The 21,505-nt window shown below is 28.1% G+C and overlaps 2 protein-coding genes across 2 annotated transcripts in view; one reads left to right on the forward strand and one right to left on the reverse strand.

Moving 5' to 3' along the window:
• Nucleotides 1-21,505, reverse strand: part of LOC119601520 (pre-rRNA-processing protein esf1) — a 168,517-nt gene that overhangs the window by 136,699 nt on the left and 10,313 nt on the right. The gene's annotated exons all lie outside the window — the stretch shown is intronic.
• The window catches only part of LOC119601511 (disheveled-associated activator of morphogenesis 1), a 62,564-nt gene that overhangs the window by 35,555 nt on the left and 5,504 nt on the right, over nucleotides 1-21,505 (forward strand). The window contains exon 2 of the mRNA XM_037952476.1: nucleotides 18,759-19,385. Within this exon, the coding sequence (XP_037808404.1) occupies nucleotides 18,759-19,385 (627 nt within the window). The remainder of the gene's footprint in view (nucleotides 1-18,758; nucleotides 19,386-21,505) is intronic.

Raw genomic sequence — 21,505 nt, forward strand, 5'->3', positions numbered from 1 at the left:
GTCTATAGTCTAGTCTATAGTCTAGTCTATAGTCTAGTATATACTCTAGTCTATAGTCTAGTCTATAGTCTAGTCTATAGTCTAGTCTATAGTCTAGTCTATAGTCTAGTCTATAGTCTAGTCTATAGTCTAGTCTATAGTCTAGTCTATAGTCTAGTCTATAGTCTAGTCTATAGTCTAGTCTATAGTCTAGTCTATAGTCTAGTCTATAGTCTAGTCTATAGTCTAGTCTATAGTCTAGTCTATAGTCTAGTATATAGTCTAGTCTATAGTCTAGTCTATAGTCTAGTCTATAGTCTAGTCTATAGTCTAGTCTATAGTCTAGTCTATAGTCTAGTCTATAGTCTAGTCTATAGTCTAGTCTATAGTCTAGTCTATAGTCTAGTCTATAGTCTAGTCTATAGTCTAGTCTATAGTCTAGTCTATAGTCTAGTCTATAGTCTAGTCTATAGTCTAGTCTATAGTCTAGTCTATAGTCTAGTCTATAGTCTAGTCTATAGTCTAGTCTATAGTCTAGTCTATAGTCTAGTCTATAGTCTAGTCTATAGTCTAGTCTATAGTCTAGTCTATAGTCTAGTCTATAGTCTAGTCTATAGTCTAGTCTATAGTCTAGTCTATAGTCTAGTCTATAGTCTAGTCTATAGTCTAGTCTAGTCTAGTCTATAGTCTAGTCTATAGTCTAGTCTATAGTCTAGTCTATAGTCTAGTCTAGTCTATAGTCTAGTCTATAGTCTAGTCTATAGTCTAGTCTATAGTCTAGTCTATAGTCTAGTCTATAGTCTAGTCTATAGTCTAGTCTATAGTCTAGTCTATAGTCTAGTCTATAGTCTAGTCTATAGTCTAGTCTATAGTCTAGTCTATAGTCTAGTCTATAGTCTAGTCTATAGTCTATAGTCTAGTCTATAGTCTAGTCTATAGTCTAGTCTATAGTCTAGTCTATAGTCTAGTCTATAGTCTAGTCTATAGTCTAGTCTAGTCTAGTCTATAGTCTAGTCTATAGTCTAGTCCATAGTCTAGTCTATAGTCTAGTCTATAGTCTAGTCTATAGTCTAGTCTATAGTCTAGTCTATAGTATAGTCTATAGTCTAGTCTATAGTTTTTTTCAGTCTAGAAAGTGATCATGTTATTCTGTCTGACATATTTCTGTCTAGAAAATTTTCATATCATATTTTTTTGTCCAGAAACTTTTCCGGCGAGACTGACATATGAATATTCGATATTTTCATGTCATAAAATATGTCTTGATAACTTTCGTGTGAGATATCAATAGATTTTGCTTTAGTTTTAAATTTCCTTTAGAATTTTTTTTTTTCAAATTTATAAAAATTGATAACTTAAATGAAACTTATTAAGACAAAATGATTAAGCATGTTCTATTATATTCTCCATTTAACAATTTAAGTTAAAACAATTAATCAGAAAACAATAAGAAAAAAATTTTTATTTAAAAAAGCTTTATACATAAGGTAATTGATTAATTTTCTTATGCTCATAAACATGACTAAAGGCATTAAACCAAGTGTATGTATATTGGACTCAGTATTACAGCCAACTTGTCTAGTTTATATTGACCTTATTTTGAATATGAAAAAAAGGCTGACTGGCTGGCTGATTACTCTAAAGTGTTCACAAAGAATCATAAAAACTCATAAATGTTCAAGACAATTAGTTGTAAGTTAAACATTTAAATGATTTTCTTTAGAAACGCATGCTCACACAAGATGTATGAAAGCATACAAGTACATACTTGCATTTAACAATTTGCTATTGATGTCAAATATGACTTTATCTCAATTTCTTTTGTAGTGGAAAAAATTACTTATTTTTCATGTTCTAGACATTTCTAAGTTTCCGATTTTCCATGGCTTTCATAGAGCAGCATTCCCACTCAATAGATTTTAAATGAGGAGGAAAATGTTGGCAACTAACGTTTCTTTTTTTCTGTATGATTTAGATATTATTGTTGGTATTCTTAGTATTTTAATGTTAATATGTAATGAGCCATTTATTTATTGTTATTTGTATAATTTTTTAACCAGGGGAAACTTATTCATTTACTTGTGATCACTAATCCATTAAGCAACCATTTATCTAAGACATTTCAATTTGTTATAAATGAATGTTAATGATGTTTCGTGCTTTTGTATAGTATTCTAATAGAATTATTACAAGAAACTGATAAAAAATAGGTTAATGGGTTAAATTTAATGATCATTGATAATAATTATATAGAGAAAGATAGAGAGAGATAAAGATCATATAAAACTAACCGGAACTAATGGATTCTAATAAGGCCTTTAAGCAAATTAAATAAAACTTCCATAACAAAAGAAAATAAGAATTTCCCAAGAATATTAAGAAATATTTATAAAAATAAAACAAACGAAAAGATCAATCATTTAAAGATATTCTTTCTTCTTTTTTTATCAAAAAAAAAAAAAAAAAAAAAAAAAAAATGTAAAAGTTTTAACTTAAATCTTTGATACCGTTACAAATATCTATAAACTTTATGCTCAAATTTGAAGCGTGAGTAATTAATACTTCTAATTAACCGAAATTTGATTAAATCAATAACAAACTAACATCAATATAACAAACACGTACGTAACTCAATTAATAACGTTGTTTTATTACACCAGTGATGCAATAAGTCTAAAGAAATTTTAAAACATTTTGTTGTTGTGGGTCAGTAGTAAAACAAACCAATCATAAATTAAAACTAGTTCTAACTTTAACACAAATTTTAAAGACGACGCATTCTGAAAAATTTATTTCATAAATACGTTTATCGTTGTTTAGAGGTTTCTACTCGCAATTTAATTGTATGTGGCCTTCAAAGTATAAAGTACAAACATGCGAGTGTTTTTAACAATTTTTTAAAACCAGCAGACATTGAATTTTAATAAAAAAAATACTATATGTATGCAAATAATGCAACAAGCTTTAGCTATTAGTTGAAAAATGTTTTAAAAAAATTCTAAACACGTCAAGTATTATAAAGATAATGAAGAAGAAGTAGTAGTAAAAGACGTATATGAAGTAAAAGAATTAATAATGTGGTTAAAGTGGGAGTATTAGAAGTAAAATTAAACATTTGTGGCACATGTTAATTTGTTTATTAAGTGTTAAAAAGACAGAAATTTCCAAAACAAAAAAAAAATATTGCAATAATTTAATATTTTTGTCAAGATTTTTATTATAAATTTAATTTATGTGTAAAAAGTAAAAAAAATTTAAAAGTAATTTTTTGTTGCTATTCGTTTTAATAGTATAAAATTTTATAATTTTTTTTACTTTTTCATTCATTATATAAATATTTCATTCATTATATGAAAATTTCTTCATTTTATGTAAGTTTCATTCCTTATATGAAAAATTCATTTCTTATATGGAAATTTAATTTATTAAATGAAAATTGTATTAATTATATGAAAATTTCATTCGTTATATGAAAGTGTCATTCATTATATGTAAGTGACATTCATTATATGAAAATTTCATTTATTATATGAAAATTTCATTCATTATATAAAAACTTCAATCGTTATTTAAAATAAAATCCTTCATTGTAGGAACATTTTATTCATTATATGAAAATTTTACTTATTATATGAAAATTTTACTCATTATATGAAAGTGTCATTCATTAAATGTAAGTTTCATTCATTATATGAAAATTTAATTTATTATATGAAAATTTCATTCATTATATGAAAATTGTATTCATTATATGAAAATGTCATTCGTTATATGAAAGTGTCATTCATTAAATGTAAGTTTCATTCATTACATGAAAATTTCATTCATTATATGAAAATTTTATTAATTATATAAAAATTTTATTCATTATATAAAAATTTCCTTCATTATATAAAAATGTCATTCATTATATGAAAATGTCATTCGTTAAATGAAAGTCATTCATTAAATGTAAGTTTCATTCATTATATGAAAATTTCATTCATTATATGAAAATTTTATTCATTATATGAAAATGTTATTCGTTATAGAAAAGTGTCATTCATTATATGTAAATTTCAGTCATTATATGAAAATTTCATTCAAAATATGTAATTTTCGTTCATTATATGTATAAAAATTACTAATTTTTCGAAACAAAAATTAGGTCAGAAAGTATGACGTGATAATTTTGTAGACATAAAATTTGATATATAATCTGGCATGAATATATGTATGTGAAATGATCTGACATCAAACTTGTCTAGACAGAAAATATGTCAGACGTTTTGCGATGAACATTTTTTAAACAGAAAACATGCCAGACAACATGACATAGATATTTTCTAGACAGAAATTATATCAAACAGATTTGATACGAAAATTTTCTAGACCAAAAAATTTGTCAGACGATCTGACAGGAGAATTTTTCTAAAGAGAAAATATGTCAGACTGTCTTACATGAAAATTTTCTATAAAAAAAATATGTCAGGAATTAAGACTTGACCATGTTTCTATTTAGAATATGTTGGACAAACTTTATATCAAAAATATGTCACACAAATCTAACATGAAACTGTTCTATATCGAAAATATGTCAGACAGATCTGTCATGATATTAGAAAATATGTCAGAATGATATTTTTTAAAATTCATTATTTTATTTCAAAAAAACCTTTCCATATTTGTTATTATTTTGCAATATATTTCTGCAACATTTTAACAAATTTCCTTCACTGTCTACAGACCAAAATAAAAATGTAGTTGTACAATTTATCTCTCTTATTTCTACATGTCGTGTATGCAGTAAATAGAAAAAAACTATAAATTATCAAATTATTTAACAATTTTTTTTTGTGGTTTTTGTCTAAGAGAACAACTAACGGTTTCTATTACCATAAAAAAAAACGAAAAACAAACAAATTCTGGCCAAATAAGTAAGTAAGAAAAAAAATGCAAAAATAGAAATAGAAACCTTTAGGCCAAACACGATTTTATCCTCTATAAAAATCTTGAAATAAAAAACTAGAAGAAAATCGACAGGAAAAAATAAACAAACTAAAAGACACTGACACCAACTATGTCGAACTTATAGAAACTGTTAATAGAAGAGAAAAATTTCATAAAAAACTATAGTTTAATCTTGCTTTTAAAACTACACGAGCTAGTTGTTGTTTTTTTAATTTGTAAATTTATACAAACATTGGCCATACTAACAAATCTATAAGACCCAAAAACAAACAATCGAAAACATTTTCTTAAACTTAAAAAAAAATCAAAAACTTTGCTAAATACTAAATGCAGGTAGTAAACACTATTGTGGTAAAAACTAACCGCTTTGTCAATAGCATTGTTTTGTTGCGGGTTTTATGAATGTCAGACCCAACAGGTTTGGGTAATAGGACCCATCCACGAAGGCTTTTCAAACTGAAAATAAGGCTGACATGAAGATTTTCTAGACAGAAAATATGTCAAACAATCTGACATGAACTTTTTCTACACAAAAATATGTCAGTTTGATATAAACATTTTCTGGGTAGGTTTCTGATATGAACATCATAGTCTGACATGAACATTTTCTAAACAGAAAATATTTCAGACGGTCTTGACATGAATATTTTCTAGACAGAAAGTATGTCAGACAGTCTGACATGAACATTTTCTAGACCTAAAATATGTCAGACAGTCTGACAAAAACATTTTCTAGACAGAAAATATGTCAGACAGGTTTCTGACATGAAGATTTTCTAGACAGAAAATATGTCAGACAGGTTTCTGACATGAACATTTTCTGGACAGAAAATATGTCAAACAGTCTGACATTAACATTTTCTAGGCAGAAAATATGTCAGACAGCCTGACATGACAATATTCTTAACAGAAAATATGTCAGACAACCTGACATGAAATGACAGACATCCTGACAGAATCTTTTCTATTTAGAAATGATGTCAGACTTTCTGAGAAGAACATCTTCCAGACAAAAATGTGACAGACCGCCTGGAATTAGCATTTTCTAGTTAGATTATATATGTCAGACATCCAGACAGAACTTTTTCTAGCTAGAATATATGTCAGACAGACTGACATGAACATTATCTTGACCTAACATATGTCATGACATAAATTTTTTTTAAAAAAATGGGAAAAATTATAATTTTTCAAAGAAGTGATTACTTTTTAATTTAGGACCACTAAATATTTATCTTTCAGTTAGGTTATACCTTGAAATCTCCTCAAACTGTCGGTCTACTTTGTGCAGTTCATGTATTTCTGTATTGGAATTGTAACTTTAAACAGAAATTAATCGCTAAATAAATGTATTGCAAGAAAAAAATGCAGTGTTAATTTATGCAACGAATCAAGTGTTAATGTCACGTATTACGATTTTACTTTGTTGTATTTGGTATTTTTTGCTTCAACACATATTTTAGCACTTTTTTGCTGAGTTTGAAGCTTTTTTTTGGTCGTTTAATACCTTAATATTAAGAAAATACAGTTACTTTAATTGTTGTTATTGCAATATTGTTTTTCGATATGTAATAAATGATGGCAGAACCAGTGTGACTTTGGTGTTAAGTTAAACCTATTAGGAGGCAAAGGAATTTAGAGAAATATTAAAGAAAAAGAGGTTCTCTATCCTTGATCGATTATTTTAATCCTTTTCAGTTTAAAAAGTATAAACATATTAATTTTTTTATGAAAAATTTGACAATGAGTGCTTAAGTAATGTCTTTGTCAGTTGTCAGCATGATTTGTCAAGCTGACATTTCACCAGTAATATCAAGCAACTCGTGGAAGAGGAGTAATCGCCATTTACATTTATAGTCATTACAAGTCAAGTTTTTTAATGACAATGTTAGATTTGTCTTACTGACATTTGTCATGCTGAGTGTGACAACATGACGTTAAGTCATCACAAGTTATTTTTGAAAGAAAATAGTGTTAAAAGCGAGGAGAATAGTCTACCAAATCTATTACTTTTGGAAACCTACAAATTTCTATTGTTTTTAGGTAAATGCTGTCATTATGACATTTGACAAAATATGTGACAACGTCACAGAGTGCCATCACAAGAAAATAGAGTTAAACGTGAGGATAAGAGTCTACACAATCTATTACTTTTGGAAACATATAAATTTTTATTGTTTTTAAGTAAATCCTGTCATTATGACATTTGACAAAATATGTGACAACGTCAGAAATTGCCATTAAAAGTTATTTTTGAAAGAAAAGAGAGCTAAAAGTGAGCAGAATAGTCTCCACAATCTATTAGTCTGGGAAAACTATAACTTTCTAATGTTTTTAGCTAAATGAACACATTTGACAAAATGTATCACTGCCTGTTATGACATATTTTGAAAGTAAAGAGACCCAAGTTGTAGTTCAAATACTCCCGCTGATTTGAAAGCTTTGGCGGCCTATTAAACTCATCTATATATTTTTGAGGAAATGTTTTAAGTTTTTTTTTAATAGTTATTTTTACCACAATAACATCTCGTATTGCGTTTAAAAATACCACAAGGTGTTAAAGTAATAATAAAAATATAAAACGTCAATGTAAAAATATATTGTCAATGGATTATATAAATGTGTGACAAGTAAAATAATATATATAAGTCACAAAAGAAGCAGTATAAATGAAATTTTATTTATTTAATACAAAAAAAGAAAAAAGGAAATAAAAATAGAAAGAAAAGAAATATAGAAAAATTTAAAAAAAAATAATTTTAAATTAATTAAATGGCTAATATTTCTTTCTAACCTAAAAACTAAAATTTTCAGAATTTTTTAAAATAGCTGCTAAAATATCACCAACATTATTCAAATTTTTAAAAAAAGCATGACTAAAAACCGAAAAAAAAGCCAAGCCTCCAAAATACTTTACAAAATGCAGCAGCTCAGCTCAATTCCAACACTAAAAACCCAGACATCTAACAGCTAAAAAGACATTTACTACAACTACTTGCCAACTAACTAACAAATTTTTATGTTTAACATGAATTTCCACATTGAACCGCAACTTTTTCTCAAGCTGTGCAACCGAACACAAAAAAACTATTGATATATGATGGAAGTTTAGTGTTTTTAAAACATCTATCTATCCATCTATCTATTATGCCCTTTAAAATATTAAGTGGAAATGGAGTATGGCAAAAGAAAAAAACTATAAAAAACAATCAACCATGAATTTGTAAAAAAAAATGGCAAAAAATTTATGTTACAAGCAAAACTAGTTAGACCGCATGCCAAAAGAAAATTTGTAGAAATACTGCAACATGATTTTCTTTTAGTTTTTTTTTCTCCAACTTCTTTAGTTAAAGATGTTAGTAGTAAAGGTGTAAATAACGGTGGCAAAACACTTTTCCTTTTTTCTGTCGATTTCTTCTTTAACAACTTTTAGCTGAGTATGTATTAAGTGTAAAAGGGTAAGTTTTGCAATAGGGGTTTAACTTAAGTTTAAGGTTTAAAATTGCTTTAAACATACCTAAAACTGAAAGTTATGTAAATTTTCTCAATTATCTAATACTGAACATTTAAACTTTCAGTTAACTAAAGTTTAAACTTGGATTTAGTGTAAAGTTTTAGTTTTGAAATAGGGGTTTAACTTAAGTTTAAGGTTTAAAATTGCTTTAAACATACCTTAAACTGAAAGTTTTTTAAATTTTCTCAATTATCTAACACTAAACTTTTAAACTTTCAGTTAACTAAAGTTTAAACTTAGATTATCATAAATTATTAATATTTTAGGCGTTGAGAATCTGTCGAAATAAAACTTAGTTTATGTTACAAATTTCAAACTATACTTCATATTACTAAAAGATAAATCCTTTAACTAACTGGAGTTTAATTATAGAACAAATTGAAGTTTAAGTGATCTTTTGTTTCAAATTTTGTTTAAACTAACTTGAAACTTATTATTATAATTTAACTTCAAATTCAATTTAGTTGCACTTAACTTACTTAAACTCATCTTTTAATGGATTGTTCACTTAACTAGAGTTTAACTATAGAACAAAATAAGGTTTAACAGATCTTTTGTTTCACATTTTCATTAAACTAACTTGAGCCTTTATAACTTCAAATTCAATTAAAGAATTTATTTCACTAAAACTTATCATTTAAAGTTTGCTAACGTTAGTTTAAACTTTAGTTAACTACAGAAATCTATATTTTTTGTGCTAAAAAGTTATCTAATATAGAAAGCTTTAAACTGAACATCATATCATCAACATAACTACAGCACTCTTAAACTTAACTGGAGTTTAAGTATTAGATAAACTAGAGCTTAACTGACCTTTGATAGGAGATTTCAGTTAATCAGTTTATAAACTAAGGAAGGAAATACAGTTTTAGTGACTTGTTGTTGGATATATAAATTAATGAATGTTTAACTAGAGAATTTAGTTTAACTGAACTTTAACTTGTGAATTTCTAAACAGAGTTTATATAAAGATTTAAGTTAAACTTGATTTAAAGTAGTTTACTTTATCAACCTAAGATTTAAGTTTAGTTAAACTTTAAGTTAATTTAATGCCTAACGATTTATATCTTTAACTTAAACTTGAGTTAAACTTCTATTTGAAAACTACGTTAACCTAATCAATAATGGTTTATAGCTTAATTAAACTTAAATCAGGCAAATAATCTTAATTTTATTTTTCATTAACTTAAACTTAAGTTAAACTTTTGTTCCAATTCTCGTTTAAACTTATAGCTTAACTAAACTTAAACCAATTAATCTTGTTTTAAACTTGTTATGTGCTTGAGATTAGTCACCTTTAGTAAGAGATTATATTTAAGCAAAAGTTTAACAGTAGATTTTAGTTTAAACAAATATTAAACTGAGACTGATTAGATTAAATGCCTTAACCCACCATCTTGAGAATAAGATTAAACCAGCAATAAGTGGATATTATTTAAACGAATATGTTACGAGTTTTATTAATCCTAAAACTGAGTTTTTTTATTTAAACTTTAACATTTGGATTAACTAATCATTAGCCAGAGATTATATCAAAACTTAACTGTATAAGTATTAAAGTTTGAATGAAGTCAATAAACTAATCTCTAATGGATTAGGAACTAAACTAAACTTAAACCTGGGATGTAAATCACTATAAACTCGTACTACAAAACTCCGTTTAACTCATACTTCATAAGCTTTAACAATCTTATATAAAGCATCTCCCAACCTTAGTTTTGATGAATTCTTTAAGTTTAACTAAATTAAACTTTACCTTAAATTTAAGTTTAATTAAACTCTAAATAAAAATCTTGGTTTAAATAATCTTTTATAAGGATTTTTATTATTTTATTAGAAATCTTTCAACTTAAATTTTGCCTTAAGTTTAATTAATCCTGCCTTAAACCAAATTTAAACCTCAAACCTCACTTTTCTTCAACACATTCCTTCAATATATTTCCTTTTAACTAAAATTTTCAATTTCATTTAGTGAAAAAACCTCCAAAAAAATATCATGTTGTCTAGTAATTTTCTTTAAATATCCACCATCTAACTATGTAGACTCTAGTAGTAAGCAGTATAACATGTTAACATTTATTTTACGATCAAAATAATGACTTTAAAACGTTGTAATTATTTGCAACATGTTGCCAACTGCAAATAAGTTTTTCATTTTTTTCTAGTTTTTCAATCAATATTAAGTTTAAGCTCATCTTTACCCACTTCAAGTGATTTATGTGTTTCAAAATGTACAACATTTTTTTTGTGTTGAGTTTGAGTTACACATGTGAGAAGCTCGCCATCAAAAATTTTAAGCTAAAGATCATGATGATGAGTTATGCTGAGTAAGATGGCTGGCTGGCTAACTAGTTGATCGGCTCTAGCTGAGTGACAAACATTGCTTTTAAGCAACTTAATCGATAATGACTTCATGCATTATAGAGTTTTTGATATTTTTGATATTGCTACTTATGATCAGCAGGTAAAATTGTTAATTTTTTTTTTTTTGCTTTTGCAAGAGTAAAAGTGTTGTTAGAGGAAAATTTGTTGTAATAAAGAAAAAATGAAAGCAATTTTAAAAATCAATTTGCCAAAAATTAGCAAAGTATTGATGTAGAGGTCATGAACAGCAATTTCGGAAAACATTTCAATAATTTTAAAATCGGTGGAAGCAATTGTTTGCAAAGTGTCATTATATAAATACAACCCTTTTAGGGCGAAACGAGCAAGCAGAATGCTGCGACGTCGAAACTTGTTATGTAAACAAACACATAGTTGCTTTAAGTTAGTAGTAAATAAAACTAAGTGTATTATGTAAAAACAACCGGGTTGTTACAACCCCTTTAAAGGTGCAAAGCAAACAAACCCAGAGTTGTATTAAGCAGGAGCGGAATGCTGCGACGTCGAAACTTGGTATGTAAACTAACACAGAGTTGCTTTAAGTTAGTAGTAAAAGAAACTAAGTGCATGCGAAAGGTGCAAAGAAAACAAACCCAGAGTGGTATTAAGCAGAAGCGGAATACTGCGACGTCGAAACTTCCTATGTAAACTAACACAGAGTTACTTAAAGTTAGTAGTAAATGAAACTAAGTGTATGTAAAAAACAACCCTTTTCTGGCGAAAGGTGCAAAGTAAACAAACCCACCATAGTTGTATTAAGCAGCAGCGAAATGCTGCGGTGTCAAAACTTGCTATGTAAACTAACACAGAGTTGCGTTAAGTTAGTAGTAATCATGGGAAAACTTTCATATTTAGCTGATGTCAGCTTTTGTATTTAGCTGATTTTCTTGTTAAAGGTATTTAATATTTAAAAGTTTTCTTTTAAACTTTATAATTATCTTAATAGAAAATCTCAAAAGTTAACAATTTGTTGCAAAATCTTTATCTCTTTAAATCTTTTGTTCGATTTTTTTCACAGTTTGTTATGTCAAGATTGTTATATATTTAAAAAATTTTACTTGCCCCTATACAATCTTAGTTTTCAATCTAATGACAGGCACTCCTAAAAGTTTAATAAGATTTTAATAACCATTTAATGTATAAAATTGAAAATTCTTGGTCTTTTCTTTGAAAAAACGTTATAAATTATACATAAAAACCGGTAATTTATAACCACCCTTTAACTAAGAAATTTCAACACAAACACTACCCTGTTCTAAAAAACGGGGATGTCAAACTAAACACAGTTGCTTTAAAGAGGAATAAAAACCAGCAAAATGTTTTACTTAAAAAATTCAACAATTTATATAAAAATTAATCTTTCAAAGTCAATAGTTTTTTTTTTCAAATTAGTTTGTAATTTATCTTAAGTTTTCATTTTAAAGACTGACAAGACACTCCTAAATAATTTTTAGTACCACTTTAATTAATAACCGTTTAATAAATATAATTGTCAATTTATTGTTTTTTAAAAAGATTTCTTTTTTTTACAACTAAATGATTATTAAACAAATTTATAATAAAACTTTTAAAGCAACTGGTTTTTCTTTGTCTAAACTGTAAAGTTTACATGTTTACTCAGCTACAAAAAAACACAAAATTGTAAATTTAAATTATATAGTTTTAAACGTTACAATTTGCTTTTTTTGTCTTAGTAGTTTTATGCAAATTTGTTATTGTTTTATTACTAGACACCTAATAAATGTCACCAGATATTAATTGCTTTGTTAAAAATGCGCTTAATTATTGATTTATTTTTACAATATTTTTCTTAAGGGGATCTATTAATGCTGTTAACCTTTATGGAACAGGGAGTAGGTTTTTAAAAACGAAAGGTGTTAATCAAAATTATTGACAACAGAAATATGTGAAGGTGACTAACAAATTCCAGATTCCGATATAAGCCAACAGGGGTTTCATGATTAATGTTTTTATAGGCAAAGTGTTAATTATTAATAAAATATAAAGAAATAATTAGTAAAAAAAACCCTTAAGCTATAATTTAAGGTCTCATAAAAGTGAAAATTAAAATAAATTCATTAAGTTTTTAAATAAAAATTTCAAAATATTATTATCTTAACATTGTTGAAGAAAGAAGAACTTCTGATAGAAACAGTAAAGAACTTAGAAAGCTTTGGAAATGTTAATTTTTTTCAAAACAACAACAAAATTTAAAGGAGTTCGAAAAAAACCTGAAAAGTCTTTAAACATTTTAAAAAGCTTTCAAAAGTTCAAAAAAAAGTTTATAAAGCTTTAAAAAAGCTGCAAAAAGTTTAGTTATTACAACAAGGAAAAAATTCGAAAAAGGTGGAATAGCATTAAAAAATAAAGTTTTCAAAAGCTTTTCCAACTTCTTTAAAATTTTGAAAAGATTTATAAACGTTTTTTTTAACTTTGTAAAACTTCAAGAAATTTTAATAGAAAGCTTTAGAAAAGCTTTAAAAAGTTCAAAAAGCTTTTGAAAAATTCAAAGAGCTTTGAAAGTTTTATAAACTAACAGCATTGGAAGAGTAAAGTTTATGTTAAAGGAAAGAGTTTTAAAAACTTTAAACAGTTTAAAAAAGCTTTAAATTTAAAAACGTTTTTTTTTAAACTTTGCAAAACTTGAACAAATTGAAACTATGGAATAGTTTAGTTATTCCAAAAAGGAAAATTGTGAAAAAGCTTTGCATATTTTCGAAAAGCTTTTGAAAAATGCAAAAAGCTTTGAAAGTTTTATAAATTAGCAGCATTGGAAAAGTAAGTTTTCATAAAAAGTAAAGAGCTTAAAAAGCTTTAAAAAACTGAAAAGACTTAATTAAAGCAATGTAAAAAGCTTTAAAAAAGTTCGAAAAACTTTAAAAAAGTTTAATAACTACAATGACGAAAAAATGGAAAAACCCATGAAAGCTTGGAAAAAGTTCGAAAAGCTTAAAACAATATAATATTTTCAAAAGCTGTTCCAAATACTTTAAAATTTTGAAAAGATTTAAAACCATTTTTTTAAAAACTTTGTAAAACTTGAATAAATTGAAAGCTTTGGAATAGTTTAGTTATTCAAAAAGGAAAATTGTGAAGAAGCTTTGAATATTTTCGAAAAGCTTTTGAAAAATTCAAAAAGCTTTGAAAGTTTTACCAATTAGCAGCATTGAAGAGTAAAGTTTTTATAAAAAGTAAAGAGCTTAAAAAGCTATTATTTTAAAATAGTTTTAAAAGACTTTTAAAAGATGTTTGAAAAGCTCTAAAAAAGATTTCTTATACTAAAAGAAAAAATTCTAAAATCTGCTGAAAAAAGTTAGAATAAAAGCTCTTTAGAAAAGAAATTAGAAACTGGACACACAAGTTACAAATTATACCAAGAGTAATGAGCTTTAAAAGCTGTTATTATTAAAAGAAAATCTGGTAGACTTTCAAAAGCTCTAAATGTGATTTGATGAACGGAAATTTATCTTTATTTGAACCTCAACTTTACAGCAATAGGAACAACTTTCAATTTCATTAAAAATTTTGAAATTAGTTTAAAAATTGCATTAAAAACTAAAAAAAAATATAATTTAAAACCTTCACTCTAAAAACCACAATAATAAATAATTAAAATGGCATGTGTTTTCCAAAAAAATACACAATAACAAATAAATAAAATACTACAAATTTAAAATCTAATCAAAGCAAAAACATCTTTGCCACCATCTCAACAATTTGCTGCAAAACACCAGCAGCAGTAGCAGTACAACAAATCTTAAACAACTAAACGAAATCAAAACCATCAGTTTTATGTTGAAAATTTATTTTATTTGATTTAAACTAACAGCAACAATAACAAGAAAAAAACACCTTAAATTACTAATAAATAGACACCGAAAGTTTTTTTGCTTTCAATGCAATGAAATCATGTTTACAACCTTTAGTTTTACTAAAGAAAACAAATCTATTGAAACGTCTTAAATATTATGTTGTAGTTTATGTTTTAAAACAAACAAACGGAAGCTAAATTTTATGTTATTTTTGCGAAATTAATTGTAAGCACGACATTTGAAAGCCCCCAAAAAAAAACACACAACACAAAACAATACCACCATCATACAAACAAAACAACATTTACAATCGCCATTTACCCAAATGTTGTTATTATTGTTGGCAACCAACCCTAGAGTGTTGGATGCCATCATATCAAACCGGCCATCAAACAACATTTAAGGCAAAACAAATGTAGAAAAAAGTATTTAGAACAAACAGGTTGGTGGCGGTTTTTTATGCAAACTAAGGTTGGCAACGTTTAGGTCAAAATCAATTGTTAATGCATTTAATTTTTTTTACTTATTTTGTTTGTTTTGAAATTAAAAGTAGGCAGTAGTTTGTAGTTGAATGATGGTGGGCTTTAGGTTTCATGTTTGACCTCAATTTTTATCAAAATGTTATTTAATTTTTTGTAATATAGACAACTAAGCAAATGATCAAGAAATAGTTCAAGAGATAAATGTTGAATTCTACCAAAAATATTAGAGAAAATTGAACGAAGAATCTGGATAAGTCCATCTGGAATTTGAACAAGTCCATTTTGTTCTATATCTAATAAACTACATATACTAGAGTTCTATATGTTCCATTCATCGTTCAAAAACACTTTCAGAGAACTTTTGGATTCTTGATAACTTATTAGAAGAAATAGAATGTTCTTAAGATAAGAAACTAATAAAGTTCCTTAATGTGCAGACTGAGATGGATTGGGTATTGACTCATTTCTATGTTTTCAGAATTTAGAGTTCTTTCATAGTAATTTCTGGAACTATTATGTGAATATTGCCTTGAAAACTACCCTTTCGGATTCTTTGGATTGTCTCCTATTTGGTTAGTTCCTAAGATCTCAAAGTTGACCTCCTTTTGTATTCTATTTCATGAGACAGAACCTTTATAACCGTGAAACCTTTGACAGAATGATATTTTAGTCAGGAAGACTCCAAGAAACTAATTTTAGGTGCAAAAATCTGGGAATTTGGAATTAACAATATTTAATTTGAATTCAGATCTTAGTTAGTTTGAAAGTAATGTATATACATCAAATCCTAAGAAATACAACTAGGCCTCTATCGGGCCTGTTGAGTGCTCCTTAACCAGTGCCTCAGACCACCTCCGGCCTACCACTAACATAGCGGATGGCCACAATTCAGATCTTAGTTTCTCAATAGCCGTATTCGGTTCCAGACAGAGATTTACAAAATGTTGTAGGGTAGAAGATCTGGGAAATTGAAATAGAATTTACGCGAAAAGTCATTTACAATCAAGGCTACACTTTTCACTACCCTTCATTAATCAGTTTACACGAAACCGAGAAATATTTAAAAGAAAGACTTTCGAGCGGTACAGCTTTTTCTTTGTTGACAATAACAGTTTCAACAATTTCTGGTGGAACCTTTAGTACAAAGAGGTTAGAATTTCGAACAGTATTTACGAAATGAAAGAATACTAACGAACTCCGATGACAATCCATAGGAGTCTCTCTTTTACTTTGAAGAAGGTATTTAAGGAAACTGAAGGTTTCTTGAAGGAGAGAGTTCAATAAGGATAGATTATCCAAACATTTACCGAGATATTGACGCTAAAGAATTTCCGATGGCAGTTTTTTCTGTTGCCAAAAGATTCTCCCAGAAATCAAGACTTTCGATTGATATAGCTGACATTTAATGGGAAATTTTAACCGAGTGAGGAAGGTATTCTTCATGCTAATGAAGATGAATGGCACTATCTTTTTCTCTCTCTCTCTCTCATTTTCGATGGAAATTCGATTGCACTGCTTTCTGTTGCTGAAAGGTTCTCCCAGAAATCAAGACTCCGATAACAATCAGAACCGAGGCATTATGAAGTTCTACAGAAATCCGATTATATCTCTCCGTTATCAAAAGCATATGTTTAGCAAGATGGTAGATTCGAATGAGAATTAAGAACAATCCTTTAAATACCTTCTGTTTGAAGTAGGTATTCTGAGGAAACTGCAGGTTTCTTGAAGGAGAGAGTTCAATGAGAAGATTATCCAAACATTACCGTGATATTAACGTTAATTTCTCTCTCTCTCTCTCTCTCTCTCTCAATTTCGTGAGCAAATGTAATTCGACAGAAATGTAATTCGACAGAAATCCGACTACACTTTCTGTTCACAAAATATTCTCCCAGAAATTAAGAATTCCGAATGATATAATTGACATTTAATGGGAAATTTTAACTGAATGAAGAAGGTATTCTGGAGAAACGGAAAGGATCATGAAAGAGAGAGTTCAGTGGGGAGAGATTATCCAAGTATTATCATGATGTTGTGCTAACAAAGATGATGATGAATGACACTATATCCTTCTGTCTCTCTCTCATTTTCGATGGAAATTGGTTCTCCCAGAAATCAAGACTTCCAATCTTCAGTGATCGTGGCTAGATTGGAAGGTGCAATCTATCTTGACGAGGTCAAGTCTCGTCAAGTCTCGTCAAGATAAAGAATTTGTTCGCTTACAGTGAATGGTATCCCTAAGGATACCCAATCACACTAAGTAGTTCCCTTTTCCCCCAAATGAAGAAAGAAAGAAATAAATAAAACATTAATTATTTATGTGTCAGTTAGTTAGTTGTACAACAATTTATATTCATGTTTTTTTTTTTTCATTATTGTTTCGAGTGCAGGAAAATAAACACTTTGTCCAAACAGACTTGACCACCATATGTTTTCCAACTGTTAGTTAACGGAAAATTCATTAACTTAAAAACAACAAAAAAAACTTTATGCTCAAGTTTATAATGTCGATTTTTTTTAGTGAAAGTAACCATTGAATATACTTATGAACAAATTTTTCTTTTAATAAATAAAAAGAAAAAAACAAGATGATGATGGTTGGCAAAAGTTGCAACATTAACAGATGCCACCATAATAAATAATAATAAAAATATTGTATGTAAGTTTAAACACATCAGGCAATGATTTTCAACGCATGTTATTTTCACATTATTCAGATGACAATCAAAATCATTTAAATGATTAGTTAACAAATTAGTTTTTTTTTGGAAATTTTTTATTTGTGAATTTTTGTGTTTTTTTTTTTTTTTTCTTGGAAATATAAATTTTTCATTTTTTATAGCAATTTTTTCGAGTTTTTATAATTTTGCTTCATTAGCATTTTATTGTATTTAATAATAATCCAATAACATGCAATGTATGCTTTGCATTTTTCTTTTATGGTTTAATTAAGTAGCAATATGTTATGTATTAAATTTGTTTAATTAAGTAAACATAAGTTTTGAGTAAATTAACGATTTAACCAAGCAAAACTGATAAAATATTTTTTAAATGATGAAAACTATTTAATAAAAGTTTTGAAACATGCAAAGTTTTGTGCAGTTTGCTATAATTTTGGGGAGGGGTGTATGAAATTAAAGGATTAGAAAAAACTCTTTTTTAGTTAAAATTAGGAATTTAAATTTTTTAAAAGGAAATATTTAAACAAAAAGTATTTCTAATAAACCAAATTTAATCTCATTACTTTTCAAACATTAAAAATACATTTGTTTTAAAGTATTTTTATATGTTTCCAGTTATAAACAAGGGGTTAATTGCCTTAAAGCACGCGCTCCTAAAAAACTCAGGCAACCAAGTTAACTGCAACACTTTGCTTACTATATGCAACTCTATATCTAATAAACACAATCTTGTTAAGCAAAAAAAAAGCAACAAAAACTACAAACAACACCTTTCAAAAAAATTTTGGTAAAAAAAACAAAATTAACATGTGTTTCTTAAATCTAAAAAAACTAAACAATTTATTAATATTTAAAGCTAATTTAAAAAAAGAAAAAAACTAAAACTAAAGAATTACAAAATTTAACCCAAATTAATTTAATCAGTTTATAATTAAACCAATACTCTATTTAATCTTTACAGACTTTACAGTCGTGTCCTATCAGCAGCTGTACTAATGAACCTGATACTTTGAGTAACAATAACGATTCGCTGCAGACCACACCAGATAGTACACTACAGAAATCGACCAGTCTGCAACAGCAGACGCAACAATTACAGCAGCAACAAATAAACCACATAAGCAACCTTCATAACGCCACTAATAAAAACAAAAACCACAACAACAACGATACACATCATCATCATCACTCTCACCTTAATACCAGTACGAATAGTGCTACCAGCGATACTTCATCTACATCCTTTCACCAGCGTTTTGACTTTAGTCAATTAAAAGCTCGTCTACCGGAACTTAATTGTCTACATAGTTTACAACGCTATTGGCAACAGCATAATAATAACGGCGCCAACGATCCTAACGATCCAGCATCGTTGCAACCAAAAGATGGTGGTGACGTTTCAAATTCCTTTTATGCCAATAATATTTTAGGTTATACATTTGGCTATCAGTTAAGTGGTGGTAAGGAATCGTCTAACGGTAAAAACGAACCGATACGTGAGACACCCTTACAAAAGTTCTATAGACATCAGCAGCAAAAGAAAATGCCAGCGTTTAGGGGTAGACGTGGTTGGTGTGGGTGTTTTCAGGTGAGTTTCATTTTAGATTATGTAATAAGTGTAAAGTCATTATGGTTAAGCAGTTTAGCTTTTTTAATTATAGTTGTCTAGTTGTTTAATTATTGTTACAGTCATCACCTAGGAACATTATAATGTAATTAATTATAAATTTATTCTTAACCTTGGCATTAACTTTAAAATGTATTAAAGATGACAGAGCAGAAAAAAGTTAAGTTTATACAACTCTGCAACGTAAGCAATCATTAACAAGTTTATACTTATCATCCCAATAAGTCTTAGCACTAAAAGTTTCCAAAGTTTCCAACTACTTTCGACTTCATTCCAACTTATTCCTAGCGGCTTCATAACAAGTTTGAGCAAGCTACCACACACTAAACACATTACAGCATAGATTAGAAACAAGCTCAAAGAAGTTTCTTTACGACATCATTCCAACTCACAACAAGTTGGAACAGTAACAGTTTGATCATGTTAGATCTTCAATCAACAACAAGAAAGACTTCTTTCCAACAACTTCAAAAAAGCTTACTTCCAACTCAAGTTCAACTCACGAGTCAGCACATGTAAAGTGAGGTCTAATTGCTTACTGGGGAACCATTTTCTCGAATATCCAAGATCTATAGTGGTGACAGCAGAAGGACATTTCGAAGAGGACCCCGATTTCACTGTGACTATCCGCAAACGTAAGCAACGACTGAGAGCTACGATCCACTAGTTAATGTTAGATATGAAGTGATCGAGTTGTCCTAAGCGAGAAGCAATTGTCATGAGACCATGCTTTTCCCATGACAGCAGAACTGAAACTTGAGCCACGACTGTTCTAAGCGAAGAAGGAATTGTCATAAGACAATGTTCTTATTCACAATGTTGAGATTTTATCAGGTTTTCCAAATCCAAGGCTTTCCAAATCGACAACATACAGTACGACCAAAAAAATTGGTCGTAGGTTTTCCAAAATCCAAAGTTTTCCAAATCGACAACATACAGCACAACCAAAAGAATTGGTCGTAGGTTTTCCAAAATCCAAAGTTTTCCAAATCGACAGAATTGGTCGTAGTAGGTTTTTCGCTTTGGATAACTTGATGTCCCAGGGACAAAACCTCCCACGGCAGAGGAACTGTTACTCAAACAGAAAACTTAAGCAACAACTGAGAGCTACGATCACCGAGTTAATGTAGGATATAATTCTGAATGATCAGTGTTCTGATTCTCCAAAGCGAAGAAGCTGCTGCGATTTGCCCTCGATGGATTTTTCTGGGGAGTAATGTTCTCCAATAACCGAAACTGAATACGACCAAACAAACAAACAATCCGACCAACAGTTGGTTTTTCGCATTGGACAACCCGATTCCCCAGTGAAAAACTTCTCACGTCAAAGGAACTGTGACTCAATCTGGAAACTTAAACCACGATTGAGAGCTTTCATCGCTGAGGTAATGAAGGATAAGTAAGGTTTTTGCTTGACATTCTCTCTAGTCTATAAGATTTAGATTAGCAGATCATTTCTAAGATCTGGAAACGGTAAAAGTTTCGTAAAGCTAACTTGGTAACACCAACTTTTGCTACATATTAAGTTAAGACTTCAAGCATAAAAATTCAGTTTTCCCACCTCTGCTGGGATGATTTGACAAACTTGTTTATAATTTCATTTAAGATGACTGTCTATTTTAAATAAGTTTTTAGCTGTTATGATTTAAAGAAATAAGACGCCACAGCTACTCTAACTAACAAGGCTGAGGAGTAATGATGACATTTAAAGATTTAATATAAATTAATTTATATATTTAAATTAAAAAGAAACCAAATTCTCTTACAAGGGGCTAAATAATTTTGCAAAACCAACATTGTCATGAAGTTGGCTGTAGTTGAAACTGCTAATCTAATAATTTATAGAGAAACTCAAGTTTTAAATAAAAAATTTTGAAACCCTTTTAAAAATGTAGATATTTTTTAACATTCTTCAAATATAACTGTTGCATTTTAAACAATTTGTATAAACAAATCTTTTTTTGGTAAAAAACTAAAAAAGAAATAAATTTTAATTTGACTTTAAGTAGATTTTCCTAAAATAGACTAAAATGTATATCATGTAATAGATTGATTAATCTCTTGTGAACAGTGAAAACTTG

The sequence above is a fragment of the Lucilia sericata genome, unplaced genomic scaffold (genome assembly GCF_015586225.1).
Source record: "Lucilia sericata isolate MDLA Ls3-8-SP2 unplaced genomic scaffold, ASM1558622v1 Contig000006F_arrow, whole genome shotgun sequence".
Lineage (NCBI taxonomy): Eukaryota > Metazoa > Arthropoda > Insecta > Diptera > Calliphoridae > Lucilia > Lucilia sericata.